The sequence below is a fragment of the Dermatophagoides pteronyssinus genome, unplaced genomic scaffold (assembly GCF_027571235.1).
Source record: "Dermatophagoides pteronyssinus isolate colony J.1.1.1.1 unplaced genomic scaffold, Derpt_VIB-CSIC_2022.12 sq0003, whole genome shotgun sequence".
NCBI classification, from domain to species: Eukaryota; Metazoa; Arthropoda; class Arachnida; order Sarcoptiformes; family Pyroglyphidae; genus Dermatophagoides; species Dermatophagoides pteronyssinus.
Genome location: NW_027461527.1, coordinates 3,820,163 through 3,841,329, shown reverse-complemented (window position 1 = coordinate 3,841,329; position 21,167 = coordinate 3,820,163). Strand labels below are relative to the sequence as shown.

Here is a 21,167-nt window from a genome sequence, read left to right as displayed (position 1 = left end):
ATAATTTGATTTAACACACATACACACACTCATTCTTTTTTTTTTTAACCCGGTGAGATTTTTCCGTTCGATTATCACACAAATGCTACATCATGAATTGATTTTTGTCGTCAAACAAACAAACAAATACAAACATTTCGTGCATTATCATCCATAATCATTTTAAAATTGTTTTTTTTTCTGTTATTCGGTCAACCAATATTTTGTTTGATGATGATGATGATGATCATTTTCAGATTTTCGGACACAATTTAATAGATACGATAGGTTCCTCTTTCCATTTTTGACTTTTATTTTTTTCACAATGATTATTTGAAAAAAATTGAATTAAAACGAAATTGAAATTGAAAATCCGAGGAAAAAAAATTTAAAATCGAATGATTCGAACACTTTGACAAACAATCGATTGTTTTTTATTCAATAATCGATTGTTTGAAAAAATCATTTTCCGGCAATGATTTTTTTTTCTCCCCACTCGTTTCCCAATAAAGATTTTCTTTTCTTTAATTCGATTTTCACATTTCTGTTGTTGTTGTTGTTGTCATCGTCGTCACCTTTTGTCACATTGTTGATTTTAAAATCATAAAAATTTTCGATGTTTTTTCCTTTTCAAAAATTGAATTTTTAAAAAAACCAATCCTATCCATTTAATTGAATTCTATTTATATCCGATTTTGATTGTTTTGCCTGCTGGATCAATCCCGATACAAGCACAATACAAACGCCCAATGGATTTCAATTTTTTTTTATTTCACTTGGTGTTCATCTAGGATGGACAAATAATCAAATTACAATTCATCAAAAATAAATAACAAAAAAAAAAAAAGCAAAAAAAAGTTACTTTCAACGTATGAATCATCTTAACAAAACAAGAAGAAAGAAAGTTTCTCGGTAAACATTTCCGTTATTTCCAACATGGTGAGCAATATTTGTTATTGTTATTGTTTCAAAGATTTTTTTTCTCCCCTTCTTCACCCCCAGTCATTCATTCAGTATACTTTCAATTGCCGGTAACCAATGATTATTATTGTTATTTGACCAATATATAACGATGATGATGATGATGATTATGATAATGATGATGAGAATTGTATTTGTTTTGGTTTGGTACCATATAATAATAATGAAAAAAAAACAAACGAAAGAAGAAAACAAAAACCATAAACAAACCTTGCCAATAACAACCGTCAACCGTTTTTATTATTATGATTCATTCATTTGATGATGATTCGCTGACCGACCGACTGACTATGGAATCAAATTTCCATTTTTACCTGCATTTTCGTTTCGTTTCGTTTCGTTTCGTTTGCAATAAATTATCCAGGTACCTGTATATTTTTGGTTTTTGTTTTTGGTTTCAATATCACCAACAAATAATTCATTATCTAAATTTGATTTGAAAGTTTTGTAGCAATAAGGCAAAAAACCAAAACGACGACGAAAACAAGAATTTACTTTTTCAGGTTTTTAGTTGGTTTTATTTTACAATTCTTCTTCTTCGAAATTCATCTTCATTAACAAAATTATCAAAATTCTGTTTTTCTATAGGACCGTTATTGATGATTGAACAAACCGAATAAATCAATCATTTGGGTCAGCAAAAAAAGAAAACCAGAAATTTCGAATCGAATGATAAATGAGTAAAAGAAGAAGAAAAAAAATTCCGGCATATTCCAGACTTTCTATCGATATAATCGATAGTTTTTTTTCGAAACGATTGTTATCAAACATTCGAATTGTAAAAAAAATGTCAATTCGTTTATCATCATTATTATCCATGAATTTTTTCGGTGGTTTCTGGTTTTTGCTGCCAATTTGATCATCAAAATTGATTGACAACAACAACGACAACAGAAAACGAAAACAGATAGAAATTGTCGATGTTAAATAATGATCGAGAGAAGATGATCAATATCAAATTTCATTCCAATTCTACCATGTGTGTGTGTATTTTATTAGCCAGAAAACAACAACAAAAAGTGAAATTTGTCGTGTTTCTGATCAAGAAAAATAATAATGAAAAGGCATCAGTCATTTTTTTTGTTGATCATATCGTGTGTGTGTGGTTTCGAAATTCATTTCAGATCATTTCAAATTCATCAAACGGTGTGTGCAATGCAGCATTCTTCATTTCGGTTTTTTTTCGCAATCGTCATCATCATTCGGTTTTTTTTCAATGTGTGGTCTCTTTTTATTTGGTTCATTTCAATTTTTCTGTAATGACATTTTCAACCAACCAAACGATCATCATGATGAGGATGAATTTTAGAAGAATATTTGTTTAGTCATTTCATTCAGGCAAAATTCATGAAAATTCATCAATTTTTTTTTGTTCTGGCTATAGGTTTTTTTTGTTGAAATATAGATTTTACAATTACAAATGCATAATGTGTGAGTATAATTGAATTTATGAAACAACTGAATTAATTTATTCGATTTTTTCCCTCAACAGAAACAGAAATTTTTATCCGTTTTGGTTATTCGGTCGAATTAGTCAAGAAAAAAAAATAATCGTCATCATCATTTTGGACGTAAAAAAAATGTGTCGAACATCAAACTGAAGAGAAAAAGATTGATGATGATTTGGATGATGATGAAGAAGTGGGAAAAAATCAAATTGAAAAAAATTACACCGAAAAAATTTTTGAAGAGAATGTATGTACATAGTGAAATCGAACGATAATGATGATGATGATGATCCGGACAAACACATCTATAAATCCCGAATTGTTGTGGTTTGAAAAAAATTTTCGCCATGTCATTTTTTTTCGTTTTTGTGGCTTGTTCAAATTTCACATTCATGATGAAGATGGATTCCATAACGAATCATTTTTTTTTCTACTTTGGTGAGATGATGATGATGATGATGAAGTAGAAGAAGAAGAAGAAACTCAAAAATTTTCAAAAGAGTCATCATCATCTGGCTATAAAAACTCAGACCAAAAACATCAGAATCATTGATGATTGTGATGGTGGTTGGTTGGTTGGTTTGGTTTGATGATCACCTTGCCTGTTTTTTTTTCTTGATCAATTCCTTCAAATCCTGGGTAAGTTTTCTTTGAAATTTTTGTTTTATTGTTTGGTGGCGATGGTCACACTTGCATGATTCCATTCAATCAATCAATCCAAACATTCAATTGATTGATTGATTGATTGAAATGCAAATGTTGATATCAAATCAATTCCAACAAAAAATGCTTGAATTGTTTTGAAATAGGTTTAGTTTTCTGTCTGTTGTTGTTATTGTTTTCAATTATAATTGGTAACAATTTTCTTAAAGGTGATGATATGTTATCTGATCAAATGATTGATCAATATCTGATCATTCATGTGTTAAAATAGTCGGCATTGATGATCATAATAATAATGATCATCATCATCCGAATGTATAACCTGTTGAAATAGAGTTTTCTTTTTCTTCTTTCCAGTTCAATTTGAAATCTTAATCTCTTTTTTTTCTTTTCTTGGTAAAAAACATTTATCATCCGAATGATAAAACATTGTTTTTTTCACTATGATTACAGGTGTGTGTGTCTGTATGTATTCTATTACTAAAATTTATATTCTTTTGACAATGTTGAATAGAGTACCTGTGTGTAGTACCATTCGGTATTATCGTACGAAGATATCAATTGCCTTTTTTTTTGTTAACGAATTCTTAGAAAAATTAATTTTACTTGTTGTTTTTTTCTAAATTGAAAATCGATAACAATCGATTATTGATTTGATCAGTTCTTGGAACAATCGATTGTTCTTTTAATTATGTTATTGTCTTGCCTAATTGTTTGGTCAAAAATCAAAAAATCAAATTATAATAATTATCTAAAATCGATTGATTGAAAGAATCATAATGAAATGGTCGAATTAATTCAATTCTAACCTGATCAATTAGATTTCCCAATTTTGTAAAATCAATAATTTTTTTGTTTGTTTTAAACATCATTTTTAAGTTTCATGCCGAATCGTTATTTTTTTCTTGTTGAATTCTCTCTTTTTTTTTCTCTTAAAATATCCAGTTTATTGTTGGCTTTTCACCCATGTTTGTTTAAGTTTTAAATATCTCTTCTTTCTTTCTCTCTCTCTCTCTCTCTCTCTCTCTCTCTCTCTCTCTCTCTCTCTCTCTTAATTCATCGTTGAAGCAAAACAATTGCTGCTGCTGTTTTTTTTTTTATTTTGCCTCAGTGTTAACCCTTTTTTTCCCTATATATAATCGTCTGTCGAATGACGTTTTTTGCTTGTCGATTTTTTTCATTTTGTTCGGCTATGACCGAACAAAGTTCAATCTTCTCATAATTTTCATTTCAAAATGTGAAATTTTTTCCCTAAGATCGACATTTTCATCATCAGTGTGTTTGTTTGTGTGATGAAATTTGATTCGCAAAAATGAATTATTAATAAAAAGTTTAATCAATTTTATTGGCAAATAAAGATTTTCATTTTTGCACTCGAATATCACTTCTTCCACAATCATTTCAGGTTAGTTTAATCAAGTGTTAACTGTTTTTTTGACCTAAATCAATCAACAACAAAAAAAGCTGTCTTATTTTTGATTTGAATGAATCAAATAAAATTTCAATTTTATAACCGGTAAAAATGATGATTGCTTGAGGGGTTATATAAAACATTAATTGATTAATTATCGAAAAAAAGTTCATCAGTTGATTTATCAGTTTATAAATATTTTTCCAATTTTTAGCATTTCAAAAAAAAAAAATTATTAACGTTTTTTCTTGCATCTAAATTGATACAGAATTGACATGAAATCCCATTATCGTGATGTATAACAATATCGCAAAAAAATACACACCACCTGTGTACACCTATGTAAATCGTTTTTTTTTCTTTGTCGTCATCATCATTATTATCATCAATAGGTCATATAATAATGTAAATGATGGTGGTGGTGTATCCTGGTACCATGAGATTACACATACAGGCTATGACAAACAAATTTTTTATCTGGTTTTTTTTGCTGTTATTTATATTTGCTTTTGTCATTTGCGGATGATGTTTTTGAATTTATGGTTTTCTTTGTTTCTTTTCCCATTTGTTGTCTTAGGCATTAGGATTATTATTATTATTCACTTGTCACCTTTTCGTGGTTTTCGTTCTGATGTGTGTAGTGTATATGGTGCTAAACTGTCGCAAAAAACTCAGGTAAGAAAATTTTATTTAAAAAAAAACTTTTTGAAAACTTTTTTGCTACCGGCAAATTTTTTCTTTTCACTAATTAATTGATTATTCTCTTTTTTGTTGTTATTGTTAGAAATTATCAATTAGTAGTCTACCCAGGTAAAAAACAACAAAATAGCGATGACTACGGCTACATACATAGATTTGCACAAGAAAAGAGCTTTTCTTCAGTTAATTATTCAACAGGTTTCCAAAACAAAACAAAAAAATCATTGATTTGTTGCCGGTGTTTCATTTCATTTCATTTTTTTCCTCATCCTCATCATCATTGTCATATTTTTTTTGTACTTAAAAAAATTAACCAAAAATTAATTTTAGCTATTTTGCCTCTCTCTGTATGCCACTAACTAATCATTATGATCATCATCATCAGCGACTACTGAATATTGTCAAAGTTCATTTTTTGATCATTCGCAAAACAGACAGATCAATCAGACAACATAATAAAAAAAACCACTTGTTGCTTTGATCAGATCATCAGATCAGACACAAGGCAGCTATAGATTCAAATTCCATTACTGACAATACAAACATATACAAGCACAAGAGAAAGTGAAAGTGAGAACCACCACCACCACCACCAATAACAAATGTCATTTTTTTTCTAAATAATCATTTGAGACTTTAATCTATGTTTGATGATGATTATTATGATGATGGTGATATTAAATATCATTGAACAATCAATGAATGAATGTTTGTATGTGTTGGTTGATTAGTTAGTTAGTTAGTTGGCTGGTTGGTTGGTTGGTTGGTTGGTTGATTGGTTGATGTGTCTATGTAATAATCAAAATAGAAACAAAATTTTTTATTTTCATTGAAAATTTTACTTCTTCACTTCACTTCTTCTTGATCATCATCATCAAATAATTTTCTGATCTTGCTATGTTTGCTAGTTTTTTTTCTTTTCTTCTCTGGAGGTTTTGGATTACCATTTTTGTCGTTTTTTTTTCATTTCAAATAATAATAATAAACTGTTGCTGGTTGCTTAGAATAGATTGCTTTCTCATCATCAATATGTATCCACCAAATATATGTTTGTTTTCCTTTCTTTTTTTTCGTTTGTCTGGTGGTTGACAAAAATGGAAAATCTTTTTTATTGTTCCATGTTATCAGTAGGTTTAGATTTGTTTCATTTTTTTTGTTTTGTATTTGTGGCTGCTAAGTGAAAAAAATACAGTGATAATCAAATCATCATCATCATCGTCATCAAAACCATGGTAACATGGTTGATGATCAAATCAAACAATCTCATCATCATCTTTTTTTTTGTCCTCCCATTCTGGTGTGTGTGTGTAATAGATCAAACGCTTTTCACAAAATAAACGTTGAAATCGAATACAGGAGATTCTTTTTTCTTTTCCCTTGAAAACATAAGGGGTAAGTATTACCGGATTTTTTACTTGAATTTTCCTTGGTGTTTCCTCTCTTTTTCTCCAACAAAATCCATCATAAATCAGGTCCATCATCATCATAAAATCGATTGAATATGATGATGATGATGATTTTTCTTACAAAATTTTTGTACGATTAACAATTTTAATATGATAAAATAATGATAACAGTGAAACAACGAAAAAAACACACAGCCACCAGTTTGTATGGTGATAATGATGATGAACAAAACCAGAAATGCAAAAAAAAACATCATCATTTGATTGATCAAATCAAATTAACGATAAAACAAATTATCGTTTTCTTTTGAATAAATTTCTCATCATTATCGGTTTGTAATATGATTTTTTTTTCGTTTGTTTGGTTGGTTGGTTGGTTCAACCAGAGACAACAACAAGAAAACCACTAACCTCAATGAAAATCAATATTTTTTCACTTTAGAAGACTTTTCAATCATTAAGATATCATCAGACAACAGCGACAAAGAATGATTTTTTTTTTTGTAAGAACTTTGATTTTTTTTTCTACAAACAAAAATAATAACGACGACATAATTTTTTCATGTAATTTTTTTCTTTTTTTTCGGTTGAAATTCAATCACATCAATATTATCATCATCATCGTGTTTTGAATATCCGTTTCTACTCAGATTGCCAAATCGATTGTCTTTATTTATTTACCATCATCATCATCATCAATCAATGAAGGATCAATTTTGGTATGAATGTAATGTTTGAAAATATGTGTTTTTTAATCTTTCTTTCTTCTTCTCTACATAATAGGTACCAGATTTTTTTTCGGATTTCCGACTCCTTTCATCCATCCATCCAATCATCAATATTAAAGGGATCAGTTTCTCTTTGGTTATCTAGCTGTATGAGTACCAGACCAGAATTTGTCTTTGTACATTTTTTTACATAGACATTTTTTTCTGGCTTTTTTTTCCTCCCCTTTCACACATTCTGGCTCAATCACATCATAAAGCTAGGTTACCAAAGTTAAACAAGATTCCAGATAAGCATCTTTATCATCGTAAAAAATATTTTTAAAAATTTTTTTAATTGGAAAAAAATTAAATAATTTTATTTTCTTTATTTCTTAAAAATGAAAATTATTACATTAAAAATTTAAAGATTTTCAATTTTATTAATAACTGATGCTAATGCACCAACCGTGACATTACTACCAGCACCAGTATTACTACTAATCGATGTTTCAGAATGATATTGACAAGCACAACGTACTTCATCCAAAAATGATTTTGAATTATGTATGATTGATCCACCTAATAAAATTTTTATCCCCTGTAATTGTCTATTCATATTATAGACAGTTAATGATTCTTCATATGTAATACCACCAATAATAAATATAATTATTTCTTGTGGTCGTTCACGTTGTTGTACACTACCTAAAAATGGATATAATGTTTCACGTAATCGACAACGATTTAAATCTTCAATCAATTCTTTTATAACCGGTATATGTTGTGTATAGATATTTTCAACACCTTTAAATCCTTTGATTACTTTTTTTCGTAAATGCACGAACATGTTCGGTTGTTGTTAGAAGTTCTTGAGTTGATATTGTACTTTTGCCAATACCACCACCAACACCACTTGTACGTTGTTGTTTGTTTTTCAATCCACAAAATTCCAGCAATTGATTGATAATTTTTATATCACCAGGATTCATATTTCGACGTTCCAACAAACGACACAAACCACGTGTATCACAATTCGAATGATTATGGAATGTTAATGCATATAATAATGTTAAACGTATTGCATCACAATTTCTTATTTTATCCGATGATATAAGTAATTGTATTCGTTTTAATGATTCTGAATGATTACCAGTTGAAATTAATTCTTGTTCAGCTTCCGATACTTCCAGTAATGAATTGGCATTAACAATACGACAAATTTCATCAATCAATGTAACATGTTTAGTAACTGTACCGGACATTTTACGAAATTGTGGATATGTTTCAATGAATGCTTTCATATCGGCAATGGTTTCAATTTTTTTCTGTTGTTGTGTTTTTTGTTGAAAATCTTCCATTAAACATTTAATATTTGAACAAATTTCACCATAATTTAGATATAAATTTTTTTGATAAAATTCATCTTGATCTTGTGATAAAACAATTTCTTTCAATTCTTTTTGTATACCAGGTACATTAGCTAAACTAATACGATTATTAACAATAGTCATTAGTTCATGTAACATTGCCTGATATGTCCATTGATTTAATAATGGTGTTATTGGATCAAATTTACGATCCAATATCAATAGAATTGGTTGTGATTCGGTTGATGTATTTGAATCGAATAAAACATTTTCCTTAGCGATTGTTTGTCGTATTTGTTCAGCTAAACGTTTAGCCATTTCAGATGATGATTGATAACGAATTAATGGACAACGATTAATTGATAATAAAATAGAAATAATTCCCTGTGTAATACGCTGAAATGAAATTGGATTCCAATGATTAACATTTTGATAACATGATTTAACATTCAATGAAAATGTATGTGAATTGATTGCAAGATAATCGGCATAAAATTCTTGTACATCTTTTACTACTTCAAATTCATCAACTTCAGCCAATGCTTTGATGTCGGTTTTACTGATGATATTATTGAAATCTGCCAAAAAAAAATCGTTGAAAGATATTTTCGAGAAAAAATACACTACTTACTAATAAAATACTGTGAAAAACGTGGATGTTTAAGTTCACGAATCAAATAGGTAATATTTTTTTCGGTTGGTCGAACAAAAACAATACATTTAACAAATTTTAATGATTCTTGTCGTGGAACATAATTTTCAATTGCTTCAAAAAGATAAACTTCTTTTTGTAGCATATCCGATTGTGCATAAACAATACTGATGATACTGATCTATTTTATTAATAATCATCAAATTAGTTTCAAGTTGTTTAATCAAATTCAAATCAAAAAAAAAAATGCAACAAACCGTTTCTTTATCCATCAATAATGCCTTAATACCGGGACCAGCATCATCGACCATTTTATCGATATATAATTTCATTGCATGTACCACATCCATTCTTTCTTTTTTTTATTCGTTTGTTTCGTTTGAGAAAAAAGTCAAAAATCCAAAAAGCAAAACTTCCATATGTTATTCGCGAATCAAGAATATATTTTTCTTTCTTTGATATATCACACATATGACGCAATGATGATTCGATTCGAGTTTGTTCCATTCATATAAGACGAGCGAATACATCCCCCACAACTCTCAGATGTTCTATTTGTTGAGGCGTTACATTTACAATCAAAAAGAAAAAACCTGCAATGTTTTTTGTTTGTTGTTTTGGAAACAAAATCGCCTGACATTTTTTTTTTATAACGCAAACGCATTATTCCATTTGATAAATTAATTATAATTAATTAATTGATTGAATCAATCTCACAGCAAGCAAAGGAAACACGTTGATTTTGTTTGTGTGTGTCTAAAAAAAAGAATAGAATTTTTAAAAAAATAGATTTGTCAGACAAAACAATGTTAAAAAATGTAATAAAATTATGGCTAAATTTTATATTAATCAACCGTCATTATCTGTATTGTATATAACCCTTTTTATTTGCACATTTACTCTTCATAATCATTATGTTTATTCAGCGAATATTACCGAAGCAAAGGTAAATCAATGATGAAATCTTAAATAAGAATATCTGATTGATTGATTGATTGGTGATTTTGGTTGATAGGATGTTGCTGTTCGTGATCATATGCTATTGATTACAACATTGGATGGTTCATTTCATGCTGTATCACAACGTAATGGTCTTATAAAATGGACAATACCAAATCGACCAATATTACAAATGTCACCATTAATTAATATAAGTGATGATAATAAACAACATCATTATCTTTTACCTGATCCAAAAGATGGTACATTATATTTATTTAATGGTTTTAATAATAAACAAAATCATCGTACAACATTGGAAAAATTACCATTTACTATTAGTGAATTAGTTTCAACATCACCATGTCGTAGTTCGGATGGTATGATTTATACAAGTAAAAAAATTGATGAATGGATCATTTTTGATATTGAAACTGGTACAAAAATTGATTCATTAAATACTGATTCACCTGTTTGTTCAACACCTGATGAACCACCACCGATCGCTACAAATCGTTTATTCAATACAGCAACGCACAATCTTTTACATTTGTTCAAAAGTGAATATCAAATATCGATATTTAGTTCGGAAAATCGTGAAAAAATATTCAATTTTACCTATATTGATTATTCACCATCAATGATTAGTTCAATATCACAAAGTTCATATGAATTTTTACATCTTACATCAAGTACAAATGGAAAAATTGCTACAATGGATGTAACGAATGGTCATAATTCTTTTCTATGGTCATTTGAATTTGAATCACCAATAGTATCGATATATCGATTATCTGAAACGGCAAATTTTCCAATCATACATCGTGTTCCTTTCTTTACGATTGGTGGTTTTATTAATACGACAAATTTTTTCGGCACAAAACCAAATCTATTTCCATCGGTTTATGTTGGTGAATTGAATAGTGAATCAAAATCATTATATGCATTAAGTGCATTGGTTGAAACAAATCAAATACGTAAAGATTCGGATTATCTGATTGAAGGTCCATTACAAACTGGAAAATTTGATAATAGATTTAATCTATTAAAATATCTTTTAGGTTATTATGAATATCCAAAAGATTCGAATGTTAAATTTTCGGTTATACCACGTACACAGCTTATATCGAATGTTGCCTATTCAATCGATGATAATAATATTAATGGTGGTGGTGGTCGATCATCACAGCTACAAATTCAAGATTCATCGAATCAAAAAACATTGGCAAATCTGAATGATGATGCTACATATTATACATATTGGGTTTTCAATCTTATTATTATGTTTCTTTTACTTATTATAATGGCAATGTTATTACCAATTTTTATAATGTTTTATTGGGATAAACGTCGTATTATTACGGATAAAAAGTTATTATCATCATCTTCGACAACAACAACAATGAATGATAATCAAATTAGTATTGGTAAAATAACATTTAATCCAAGTCAAATAATTGGTCGTGGTTGTGCCGGTACATGTGTTTATAAAGGATTATTTGAAGGTAAACAAAAAGTTGCTGTTAAACGTATTGTATCGGATTGTTTTCGTTTGGCTAATCGTGAAATTGATCTACTTCGTCAATTACAACATCCAAATTTAATTCGTTATTTTGCAACTGAATTTGATGAACAATTTAGTTATATTGCAATTGAATTGGCTGAAATGACATTAGCTGATTATATTGAACGATTGAAAAATGATTCAATTGATTCAACATTAAGATTGGATAAAATTGATTTATTGAAACAAGCTTGTTCAGGTCTTTATCATTTACATTCATTAGATATTGTACATCGTGATATTAAACCGGCAAATATATTAATATCATCGAATAATTTACAAAAACAACCACCAAAAATAATGATTACGGATTTTGGTGTATCGAAAATTCTTACATCCGAATCAATAACAACAACAACAACAAATATGAATGATAATCGTTCAGCCGGTACTGAAGGTTGGATTGCACCGGAAATTCTTAAACGAAAATTGAATGGTGAAAATGGTGAAAAACCATCCAAACCAAATGATATATTTTCATTAGGTTGTGTAATATATTTTACACATACAGATGGTGATCATCCATTTGGTAATTTATTAAATAGACAAAATGCAATATTAAATGGCCAATCAGATTTGAATCGATTAAATAATGAAGATGATATTTGTCTTCGATCATTAGTTGAATCAATGATTGATCCAAAAATTGAAAATCGTCCACCAATTGAGGCTGTGGTAAAACATCCATATTTTTGGAATGAACAACAATCATTACAATTTATGCAAGATGTTTCGGATCGTTTTGAATGTATACAATCAGATTCTGAATTATTACGTACGCTGGAACAAGGTTCATTGGATGTTTGTCGTGGTGATTGGCGTCGTTGTATAACAATTGAATTACAAGAAGATTTACGTAAATTTCGTTCATATCGTGGACAATCTGTACGTGATTTATTACGAGCGATTAGAAATAAACGTCATCATTATCATGAACTTGATCCTAGTGTACAACGATCATTAGGTACAATACCGAATGAATTTTCAAAATATTTTACAAAACGTTTTCCAAGACTTATTATACATTCATATATTGCATTACAATCATGTTCAAATGAAGATTTATTTCAACATTATTATTATCATCAACAAAAATCTGATGATAATAAGGATTCCTTTCAATTTAAACCATTACCAAGAGCAACAGTACGTTGGAATGAAAGATGGAAAGATGATAATAATAATGGTAATGGTGGTGGTCAACATCCATTTGCATTCAATCTAAGACAACGAAAAAAACATCCACCACAATCATCATCACCTAATTCTTCTCGACAACAAACCAAAACGATTGAAAATGATTCGTCAAATGTAAACGACAAATCATCAGATCTAAACATTGAACAAACAAATGATTCCCATTTCTACAATGATGTATTCAAAGGGTGATCAAATCATAAAAAATTTGGCCTTAAAACTATTATGTTAACTTGTTATTATCATATCAATTTTATTTTATTATTATAATATAATTACCCCATTTTTCATAATAAAATCGACAATTTTTTCAAAGGAAAAATTTTCTTCGATTAACACCTTGTTCATGACGTTGTAATTTCCATTCATATTCACCAAATTTTGAATCAAATGTACCCAATTGTAATGATTGTAATTTCATTGTAAATCGAGGGCCAAGTTCACTGATAGCAACACGTTGTCCATTTTGTTTAAATTCATATAAATGATGTCGGAAAAATATATAATCACGTTGATTATGAAATGTAATCACTTTTCGGCCACGAAATTGTGGTTGAAAATGAAATAATGATGCTAACATTCGACCGATTGTATGACCAAGACGTGTAGTCATATTGTTGACAATAATTTCCGGATGACTATTATTATATGCAGCACGTTTTTTTAATTCTTTACAATAACGAATACTGCTTAGCCGGTAATAAGCAGTAGGTCCATTCGGTAAATGTATGTGTAGTAAGGCATCTGATGAAATGTTGACAAAGTTTGTTAGTTTGTGTGGCAGATTCAACACTATTATTGTCCTGAAAGACATATACTTACTTGGTTTAGACCAATCTTCATTGACAACCAAAATATCAGTATAACCACGTTCATTAGCACATTTAACTAATTTTTTTAATGGACATTTTTTTCGCCATCGTAATTCCGAACCAATAATTGTATCACGTAATTCACGACAAAATCTAATCGTACGACGATGTGAATTATGGCTTGATGTGATTAAAACTTTTGGTGGAATTTGTTTACTGAAATATGCGGACATTTCATCCAATGATTCATCCAGTTGAATTTCTTCATCATCAGCATCAACTTGATCATCATTCGGTGTTCGAGTGTTTTCGATTGTCCGGGGAATTTGTTTTGGTAATCCTAGTTCCTGTGTGGACGAATATTTTTTTTTTTTGATTTTTGAAACATAAAACAATTTGTTTACCTTTTTACGTTTACGTCGTAAACGTTTTTCTTTTCCACGAATTTTTCGAACCTCTTCACGATGTAATCGTTTGAATTTGGACAATTTTTCCAAGTTTGATACAAACCGTTCTTTTGGTGGTTCTTCAGGCACTGTTGTTGTTGTGGTCGTTTCTTCTTCGCCTTCATATTCATCGGCTCCATTATCAACTTGATCATCATCAATATAATCATCAAATGAATGGTAGTCATCGTCTTTTAAATCACCATAAAAATCCTTATTTTGATCCATGTTTCAAGAATCGTCGAACGAATCGAACGAATAAGAAAAAAACGTGTGCGAAAACATGGAACCAAAAAAAATAAATCAGTGCCATCTAGAATCAAAGAATCGAATCATTCTTTTCCGCTCAATTTCGGTGTGACAATTTTGCTGTTTATTTTTGGTGTTTTTTCGTTTTATCAAATCAAATTTGAATTAAATAACTTTCAAAGACCCAAAATGTCATCAGATGAAGAAGATAATGATGATGATTATTTAACAAAATCATCATCATCATCATCATTATCGGCCAATCGAATTGCAAGCGCAATATTATTCGGTAATATTGATGAAAATGGTGAATTAACTGATAATATATTTGATGATGATGAATGTCGACGACATATTGATTCATTAAAACCACATTTATCATCGATTATTTCATATGAAGATATTATTGAAAATGATGATCAAGATGATGATGATGACAATGATTCTAAACAACGACCACAATCGGATAATAATGATAAACGTTCATCAGACGACGATGGTAAAGGTATGTTTGGATTTTTTCAAAAAAAAATGATAGATTTTCGAACATTTCAAAATTGTTATTCTTCGTTTACTAGAATCGGATTTTGATACAGACTTGAAATCAGTGAATGCAGTTGATTATTCCGATATAAATGAATTGGTTGATGATTATGATGATGAAAAACAATCTTTCGTAGAAGATTTACTTGAAAATATTAATCGAAAAACTGAAAATGATTATTATGATGATAATGATAATTATGATGATGATAGTTTGACATCGAATCGTCCAAAAGATAATGATAATCATGAAATTCAAAAAGATAAAGATGGATTTGTTATACCACAACAACCGATTCATCGAAAAATATTATCGAACGATATTGGTGAAGATCAAATTGATCAATCAAAATCAAATGAAGAAAATGAACAACAACAACAACAACAACAACAAGCATGTAAAAAACGTCTGGATACCCCTTTGGCAGCAATGTTACCATCCAAATATGCTGATCTTGATGTTACCGAATTATTTCCCGAATTTCGTCATGATCAAGTATTACGTTTTTCACGACTGTTTGGTCCGGGAAAATCATCATCATTACCACAGATATGGAAATCTGTTCGTAATAAACGAAAAAATCGTCATATATTCGAGAATAAATTATTTATTGTACAACAACAATCAAAAACATCATCACCATCAATCGATATGGATGGTAATAATAATAAAGATATTTGGCAATTTAATGCCTGCTCATTGAATGATATACCAGCCGATATGATTGAATTGGATGATGAAATTCGTCTGTTACAAAATGATTTTCTGGATGATGAATATGGTAAAAATGGTTCAGGTAAAAATGATGATCATAATAAAATTGCTGAATGGCGTTATGGACCGGCAAAATTTTGGTATGATCGTATGAAAGTACCTGAAAATGGTGATGGTTTTGATTATGGTTTTAAATTGAAAAAACAAGATACATTTTTTGATGATAATGATAATCGTGATGATAATGACAGAAGCGACAAAGATGGTCATCGCGAACCATCAACATTGAATAATCCATCATCAGCAACATTATCAAACGATGATGATGATGCATTTCATTTGGTTACACAATATCATTGGGAAAATGAAATTATATGGAATGCTGATGAAGTAAGACAGAAAATTTTAGCAAAATTGAATGATAAACATTTGGCATCTGGTTGGCTGCCATCCGGTCATAATCGTACAGCAACAGCATTTACCCAGCAAATTCGTGGTTCAATAACACCGAAGCCATTACCACAATCATCATCATCATCATCGTCGTCGTCGTTGAAGAAAAATGATAATAAAAAGAATAATCCGGATAAAAATGATGATCAAGACGGTGGTGGTGGTGGTGGTGATCAATGGTTTTCAATATTTCCAATCGAAAATGAAGATCTTGTTTATGGTCTTTGGGAAGATTCAATTATATGGGATAGTGAAGCAATGGATCATATACCAGAACCACCATTACTCGTATTGGATCGTAATGATGAAAATATTATATTAGAAATACCAAAAGATGAAGATCCAAATGAAAATAATAAAAATCAACCAACAAAAGAAAAAAAAGAAGGTATAAGAAAATCAAGATTATTATTAGGTAAAGCTGGTGTTATTGCTGAACCGGAAATTCTACAACCACCATCACCACCATCAAGTGAAAAAGATCCATATAATATATCGAATGATGAATATTATGCACAGAAAGCTAATACAACCGATGTAACATTGAAATCAAATGTTGGCAGTAATCTTATTCAGCATTCAATACCGGCATTAGAATTAAGGCAACCATTTTTCCCAACGTTTCTTAGTTATCAAAGATTACGTGCATTTCATCGTCCATCATTAAAAAGATATTCACATGGTACTATTGCTGATACATTACCACATGGTGTACAACCATTAGTTAAACATATTAAACGTAAAGCTAAACAACGTGAACAAGAACGACAAGCATCTGGTGGTGGTGAAATGTTTTTCATGCGTACACCTGAAGATCTTACAGGTAAAGATGGTGATCTTATTTTGACGGAATATTCGGAAGAACATCCACCATTAATTATGCAAGTTGGTATGGCTACAAAAATTAAAAATTATTATCGAAGGGTATGTTGTTTTTGTTTTTTTGTTTTTGTTGAATTGAAGGTCTTTTTTAATTTGTATTTTCATACAGAAATTGGGCAAAGATAGTGGTGCACCAAATTATAAATATGGTGAAACTATTTATAGTCATTCATCACCATTTCTTGGGAATCTTCTACATGGCCAATCAATACAAGCATTGGAAAATAATTTATTTCGTGTACCAATTTATGAACATCAATTACCGGAAACAGATTTTCTTGTTATACGTACCCGTGATAATTATCATATTCGTGAAGTTGAAACAATTTATACGGTTGGACAGGAGTTACCGCTGTACGAAGTTCCCGGACCGAATTCAAAAAAAGCAAATAATTTTATGCGTGATTTTTTACAAGTTTTTATTTTTCGTTTATTCTGGAAAAATAATGATAATCCACGAAGAATTAAAATGGAAGATATAAAAAAAGCATTTCCATTACATTCGGAAAGTTCCATACGTAAACGTTTGAAACAATGTGCGGATTTTAAACGTACCGGTATGGATTCTAATTGGTGGGTATTGAAAGCAGATTTTCGTCTACCATCGGAAGATGAAATTCGTGCTATGGTATCACCTGAAGCTTGTTGTGCATATTATTCAATGTTAGCAGCCGAACAACGTCTTAAAGATGCTGGTTATGGGGAAAAATCAATGTTTGCACCGGATGATGCTGAAGATGAAGATTTACAAGTAAAAATGGATGATGAAGTCAAAGCTGCTCCGTGGAATACAACCCGTGCATTTATATCGGCAATGAAAGGCAAATGTCTGTTACAATTGACAGGTGTTGCTGATCCAACTGGTTGTGGTGAAGGATTTTCATATGTTCGTATACCGAATAAACCACAACAATCAAAAGAAGAACAACAAAAAGAACCATTACCGAAAAAAACTGTTACCGGTACGGATGCTGATCTTCGTCGTTTACCATTGAATGCAGCTAAACAATTATTACGGAAATTTGGTGTACCAGATGATGAAATAAAAAAATTGAGCCGTTGGGAAGTTATCGATGTTGTTCGTACATTATCAACCAAACAGGTGAAACAACAAACTGGTGATAGTACAGGTGGACCAGGTGAAGATGATGCTATGAGTAAATTTGCACGTGGTAATCGATTTTCAATTGCTGAACATCAAGAACGTTATAAAGAAGAATGTCAACGTATTTTTGATCTACAAAATCGTGTATTAGCATCGAATGAAGATCTTTCCACTGATGAAGATGAAAGTGAAGAAGAAGAAGATTCAGAAATTGAAGAATTAGGTAAAAATATTGAATCAATGTTGGCGAATAAAAAAACAATCAATCAAATATCACGTGATAAAGAAGAAGAAGAACGTAGAGAATTGAAAAAATTAATGTTACGTGATGAATTATCGAATCAAGGTGGTGGAAAACGTAAAAATGATCCGAATGCTGATAACGCTGATAATAATGATAATAATGATTTACAAATGTCTTCATCATCAACATCATCCGGACGAATATTGAAAATATATCGAACATATACAGATTCAGAAGGAAAAGAATATGTTCGTATTGAAACGGTTCGTAAACCGGCTGTTATCGATACATATGTACGTATAAGAACGACAAAAGATGATACTTTTATTAAACAATTTGCATCAACAATGGATGAACAACAAAAAGAAGAAAAACGTAAAGAAAAACGTCGTATACAGGAACAATTACGTCGTATGAAACGTAATCAAGAACGTGAAAAATTAGCAAATTCATTACGTAATTCATATGGTATTATGACAACAACGGCTAACAATAATTTTTCAATGATGAATATTGGTGGTGGTAGTATTGGTTCGATTAGCGGTATCGGTAGTATGCAACCACAATCATCAACGACAACATCAACACCATTATCGGCTAATCTATCATCACCATTTTCATTTAATATTGGTGGTAGTAGTGGTGGTGTTGGTAACATTGGTACACCAACCACCTCATCAATCGATGGATTATCATCATCATCAACATTGAATCGGAAAAAATCCGGAAATCGTAAAGAAAAAGAAACAAAATTAAAATGTGGTGCTTGCGGTAGTGTTGGTCATATGCGTACGAATCGTGCATGTCCATTATATGGTATTGCGGATTCTGGTTCTATACCATTTGGAAATGATTTATCAACTGATGATAGTTTTGGTGCTAGTGGTGGTGGTGGTGGTGGAAGTAGTAATTTTATTGGTGGTAGTATTAGCCAATCAACAAATTTGGATGATGAAAATTTTGTAAAATTAGATGAAACAAAATTAGTTTTATCAAAAACCGTAATGAAACAATTGGATTTAGAACAACAAAAACAACAACAATTAGAACAGGAACGATTACAGAAAAAATCAACAGCAGCTGCATCAATAAAATTAAAAATACCAAAAGATATATTGAAAAAACGTAAAAAACGTTCCGCAACTCAGGATAATAATGATCAATTGGATTATTTACAAAAACCCGATTATAAATCAGCAAATCGTCGTCGTACTGATCCATTAGTAATATTATCGGATATTTTCGAAGAAATATGGAATGAAATGCGTTCAATACAGGATTCTGAACCATTTCATCAACCGGTTAATGTAAAAACTGTACCAGATTATTATAATATTATAACTAGGCCAATGGATCTGCAATCAATACGACAAAATATACGTAATAAACGTTATAAAAATCGTGAAGAATTTTTAAATGATATAAATTTAATTGTAAAAAATTCAGAAATTTATAATGGACCTAATCATGTATTAAGCGTTATTGCAAGACGTTTAATGGAACTTTGTGTATTGAAAATTCAACAAAAAGAAGATGAATTAATTAAATTGGAAAAAGTAATCAATCCATTATTGGATGAAGATCAAATTGCATTTTCCTACATACTCCGTACAATTGTTGCACAAAAATTAAAAACAATTCCGGATACATGGTCATTTCATAAACCAGTAAATAAAAAGACGGTAAAAAATTATTATGATATAATAAAAAATCCAATGGATTTGGATACATTGGAACAAAATGCCGCAAATCATTTATATCGTACAAGGGAAAAATTTTTAGAACATGTAAATCTTATATATGAAAATAGTGTTAAATTTAATGGTCCGGATAGTGAATTTACAAGAAAAGCAGGACAAATTGTTGATGTAGCCAATAATGAATTGAAACAATATGAATTACAATTGATTGAATTGGAAAAAGCAATCGATAATCATAATATTGATCGATTTAATGATGATGATGATGAAATGATGATGGTCGATGATGATTATGATGATGATTATGAATCAAATATGGCTGAAGAATATGATGATGATCAACAACCACCACCTGCTAAACAGCCAAGATTCAATGATGGTGATGATCGAAATCCGAATGAAACTGATATCGTTGCTGATGATTTACAAATTGAAAGTGGTGATGAAAGTGATGATGATGATGATGAACGTTCAGAATCTGGTTGGCAACAACAACAACAACAACATTCGTTTATTGGTGAACAACAACAACAACAACAACAATCATCGTATCATCAAAATATGGATGATTTTGATGAAAATTATGATCCATCAGAATTTTTATTAAAAAGTTCATTTGCACAACAATCATCATTATATCAGCAACAACAACAACAACCTATTGAAGCCAACCTTGATGATAATATTGAAGATGCTAATAATAATGGTAATGAACCGATTGTCGATGTATCACAAGATCTTGATGTATCCGATTCGGATGACGATGATGATGATAATGATAATGGAGATGCTGCTGATAACAATAATGCCGATGATAATGAAGAAGATAATGAATTATGGTTCTAATAATAATTTATAATTTTCATTTTTTTTATTTTATTTTGTAATCATATTTTTTTAATAAAAAATCATTTGAATAAATAATAAAATTTCATTTTAAAAAAAATTAAAAAAAAAATTTGTGATTTTAAATTATCAACCTAACCTCACTCAACTATGAATCTC

At 29.9% G+C, this 21,167-nt stretch overlaps 4 protein-coding genes and 1 long non-coding RNA gene across 7 annotated transcripts; 3 read left to right on the top strand and 2 right to left on the bottom strand.

The window, feature by feature from the left end:
* The first annotated feature begins 543 nt into the window (after positions 1-543).
* Positions 544-8,568, top strand: LOC142646347 (uncharacterized). Of its 3 annotated transcripts, XR_012847301.1 has the most exons (10): positions 544-918; positions 982-1,324; positions 1,404-1,463; positions 1,549-2,391; positions 2,453-3,047; positions 4,751-4,824; positions 4,875-5,157; positions 5,267-7,090; positions 7,238-7,306; positions 7,371-8,568. It is a non-coding gene; the product is annotated as an uncharacterized LOC142646347 (long non-coding RNA). The 3 variants fall into 3 exon arrangements; XR_012847302.1 differs by lacking the exons at positions 544-918; positions 982-1,324; positions 1,404-1,463; positions 1,549-2,391; positions 2,453-3,047 and adding an exon at positions 3,070-4,476; XR_012847300.1 differs by lacking the exons at positions 544-918; positions 982-1,324; positions 1,404-1,463; positions 1,549-2,391; positions 2,453-3,047 and adding an exon at positions 3,070-4,476 and having other exon boundaries at positions 4,751-5,157.
* Positions 7,655-9,917, bottom strand: Vps45 (vacuolar protein sorting 45). The gene is given in 4 exon segments (XM_027339664.2): positions 7,655-8,123; positions 8,125-9,239; positions 9,293-9,494; positions 9,571-9,917. Coding segments are annotated over 4 exon segments (1,818 nt in total). The 5' UTR covers positions 9,664-9,917; the 3' UTR covers positions 7,655-7,715.
* Positions 9,918-10,003: 86 nt separating this feature from the next.
* Ire1 (serine/threonine-protein kinase/endoribonuclease Ire1) lies at positions 10,004-13,349 on the top strand. The gene is made up of 2 exons (XM_027339662.2): positions 10,004-10,259; positions 10,329-13,349. The coding sequence occupies exons 1-2, from the start codon at positions 10,143-10,145 to the stop codon at positions 13,203-13,205; spliced, it is 2,994 nt and encodes a 997-aa protein (XP_027195463.2). The 5' UTR covers positions 10,004-10,142; the 3' UTR covers positions 13,206-13,349.
* LOC113790052 (ribosome production factor 1) lies at positions 13,237-14,565 on the bottom strand. Its single transcript, XM_027339667.2, has 3 exons — positions 14,230-14,565; positions 13,836-14,172; positions 13,237-13,757 (listed from the first exon to the last, which is right to left on the bottom strand). Exons 1-3 carry the CDS (start codon positions 14,497-14,499, stop codon positions 13,324-13,326), a joined length of 1,041 nt encoding a protein of 346 aa, XP_027195468.1. The 5' UTR covers positions 14,500-14,565; the 3' UTR covers positions 13,237-13,323.
* A 36-nt stretch (positions 14,566-14,601) lies between these two features.
* Taf1 (TATA-box binding protein associated factor 1) lies at positions 14,602-21,057 on the top strand. Its single transcript, XM_075824986.1, has 3 exons — positions 14,602-15,025; positions 15,099-17,155; positions 17,223-21,057. The coding sequence occupies exons 1-3, from the start codon at positions 14,710-14,712 to the stop codon at positions 21,006-21,008; spliced, it is 6,159 nt and encodes a 2,052-aa protein (XP_075681101.1). The 5' UTR covers positions 14,602-14,709; the 3' UTR covers positions 21,009-21,057.
* Positions 21,058-21,167: the final 110 nt, after the last annotated feature.

Excerpts from the sequence above, each read along its gene's own strand:
- Ire1 (XM_027339662.2), top strand. The coding sequence starts at position 10,143 with ATGGCTAAATTTTATATTAATCAACCGTCATTATCTGTATTGTATATA. Across the intron at positions 10,260-10,328 it reads CGAATATTACCGAAGCAAAG|GATGTTGCTGTTCGTGATCA; the intron begins GTAAATCAATGA and ends TTTGGTTGATAG.
- LOC113790052 (XM_027339667.2), bottom strand. The coding sequence starts at position 14,499 with ATGGATCAAAATAAGGATTTTTATGGTGATTTAAAAGACGATGACTAC. Across the intron at positions 14,173-14,229 it reads TACGACGTAAACGTAAAAAG|GAACTAGGATTACCAAAACA; the intron begins GTAAACAAATTG and ends TCGTCCACACAG. Across the intron at positions 13,758-13,835 it reads TGAAGATTGGTCTAAACCAA|ATGCCTTACTACACATACAT; the intron begins GTAAGTATATGT and ends ACATTTCATCAG.
- Taf1 (XM_075824986.1), top strand. The coding sequence starts at position 14,710 with ATGTCATCAGATGAAGAAGATAATGATGATGATTATTTAACAAAATCA. Across the intron at positions 15,026-15,098 it reads ATCAGACGACGATGGTAAAG|AATCGGATTTTGATACAGAC; the intron begins GTATGTTTGGAT and ends TTCGTTTACTAG. Across the intron at positions 17,156-17,222 it reads TTAAAAATTATTATCGAAGG|AAATTGGGCAAAGATAGTGG; the intron begins GTATGTTGTTTT and ends ATTTTCATACAG.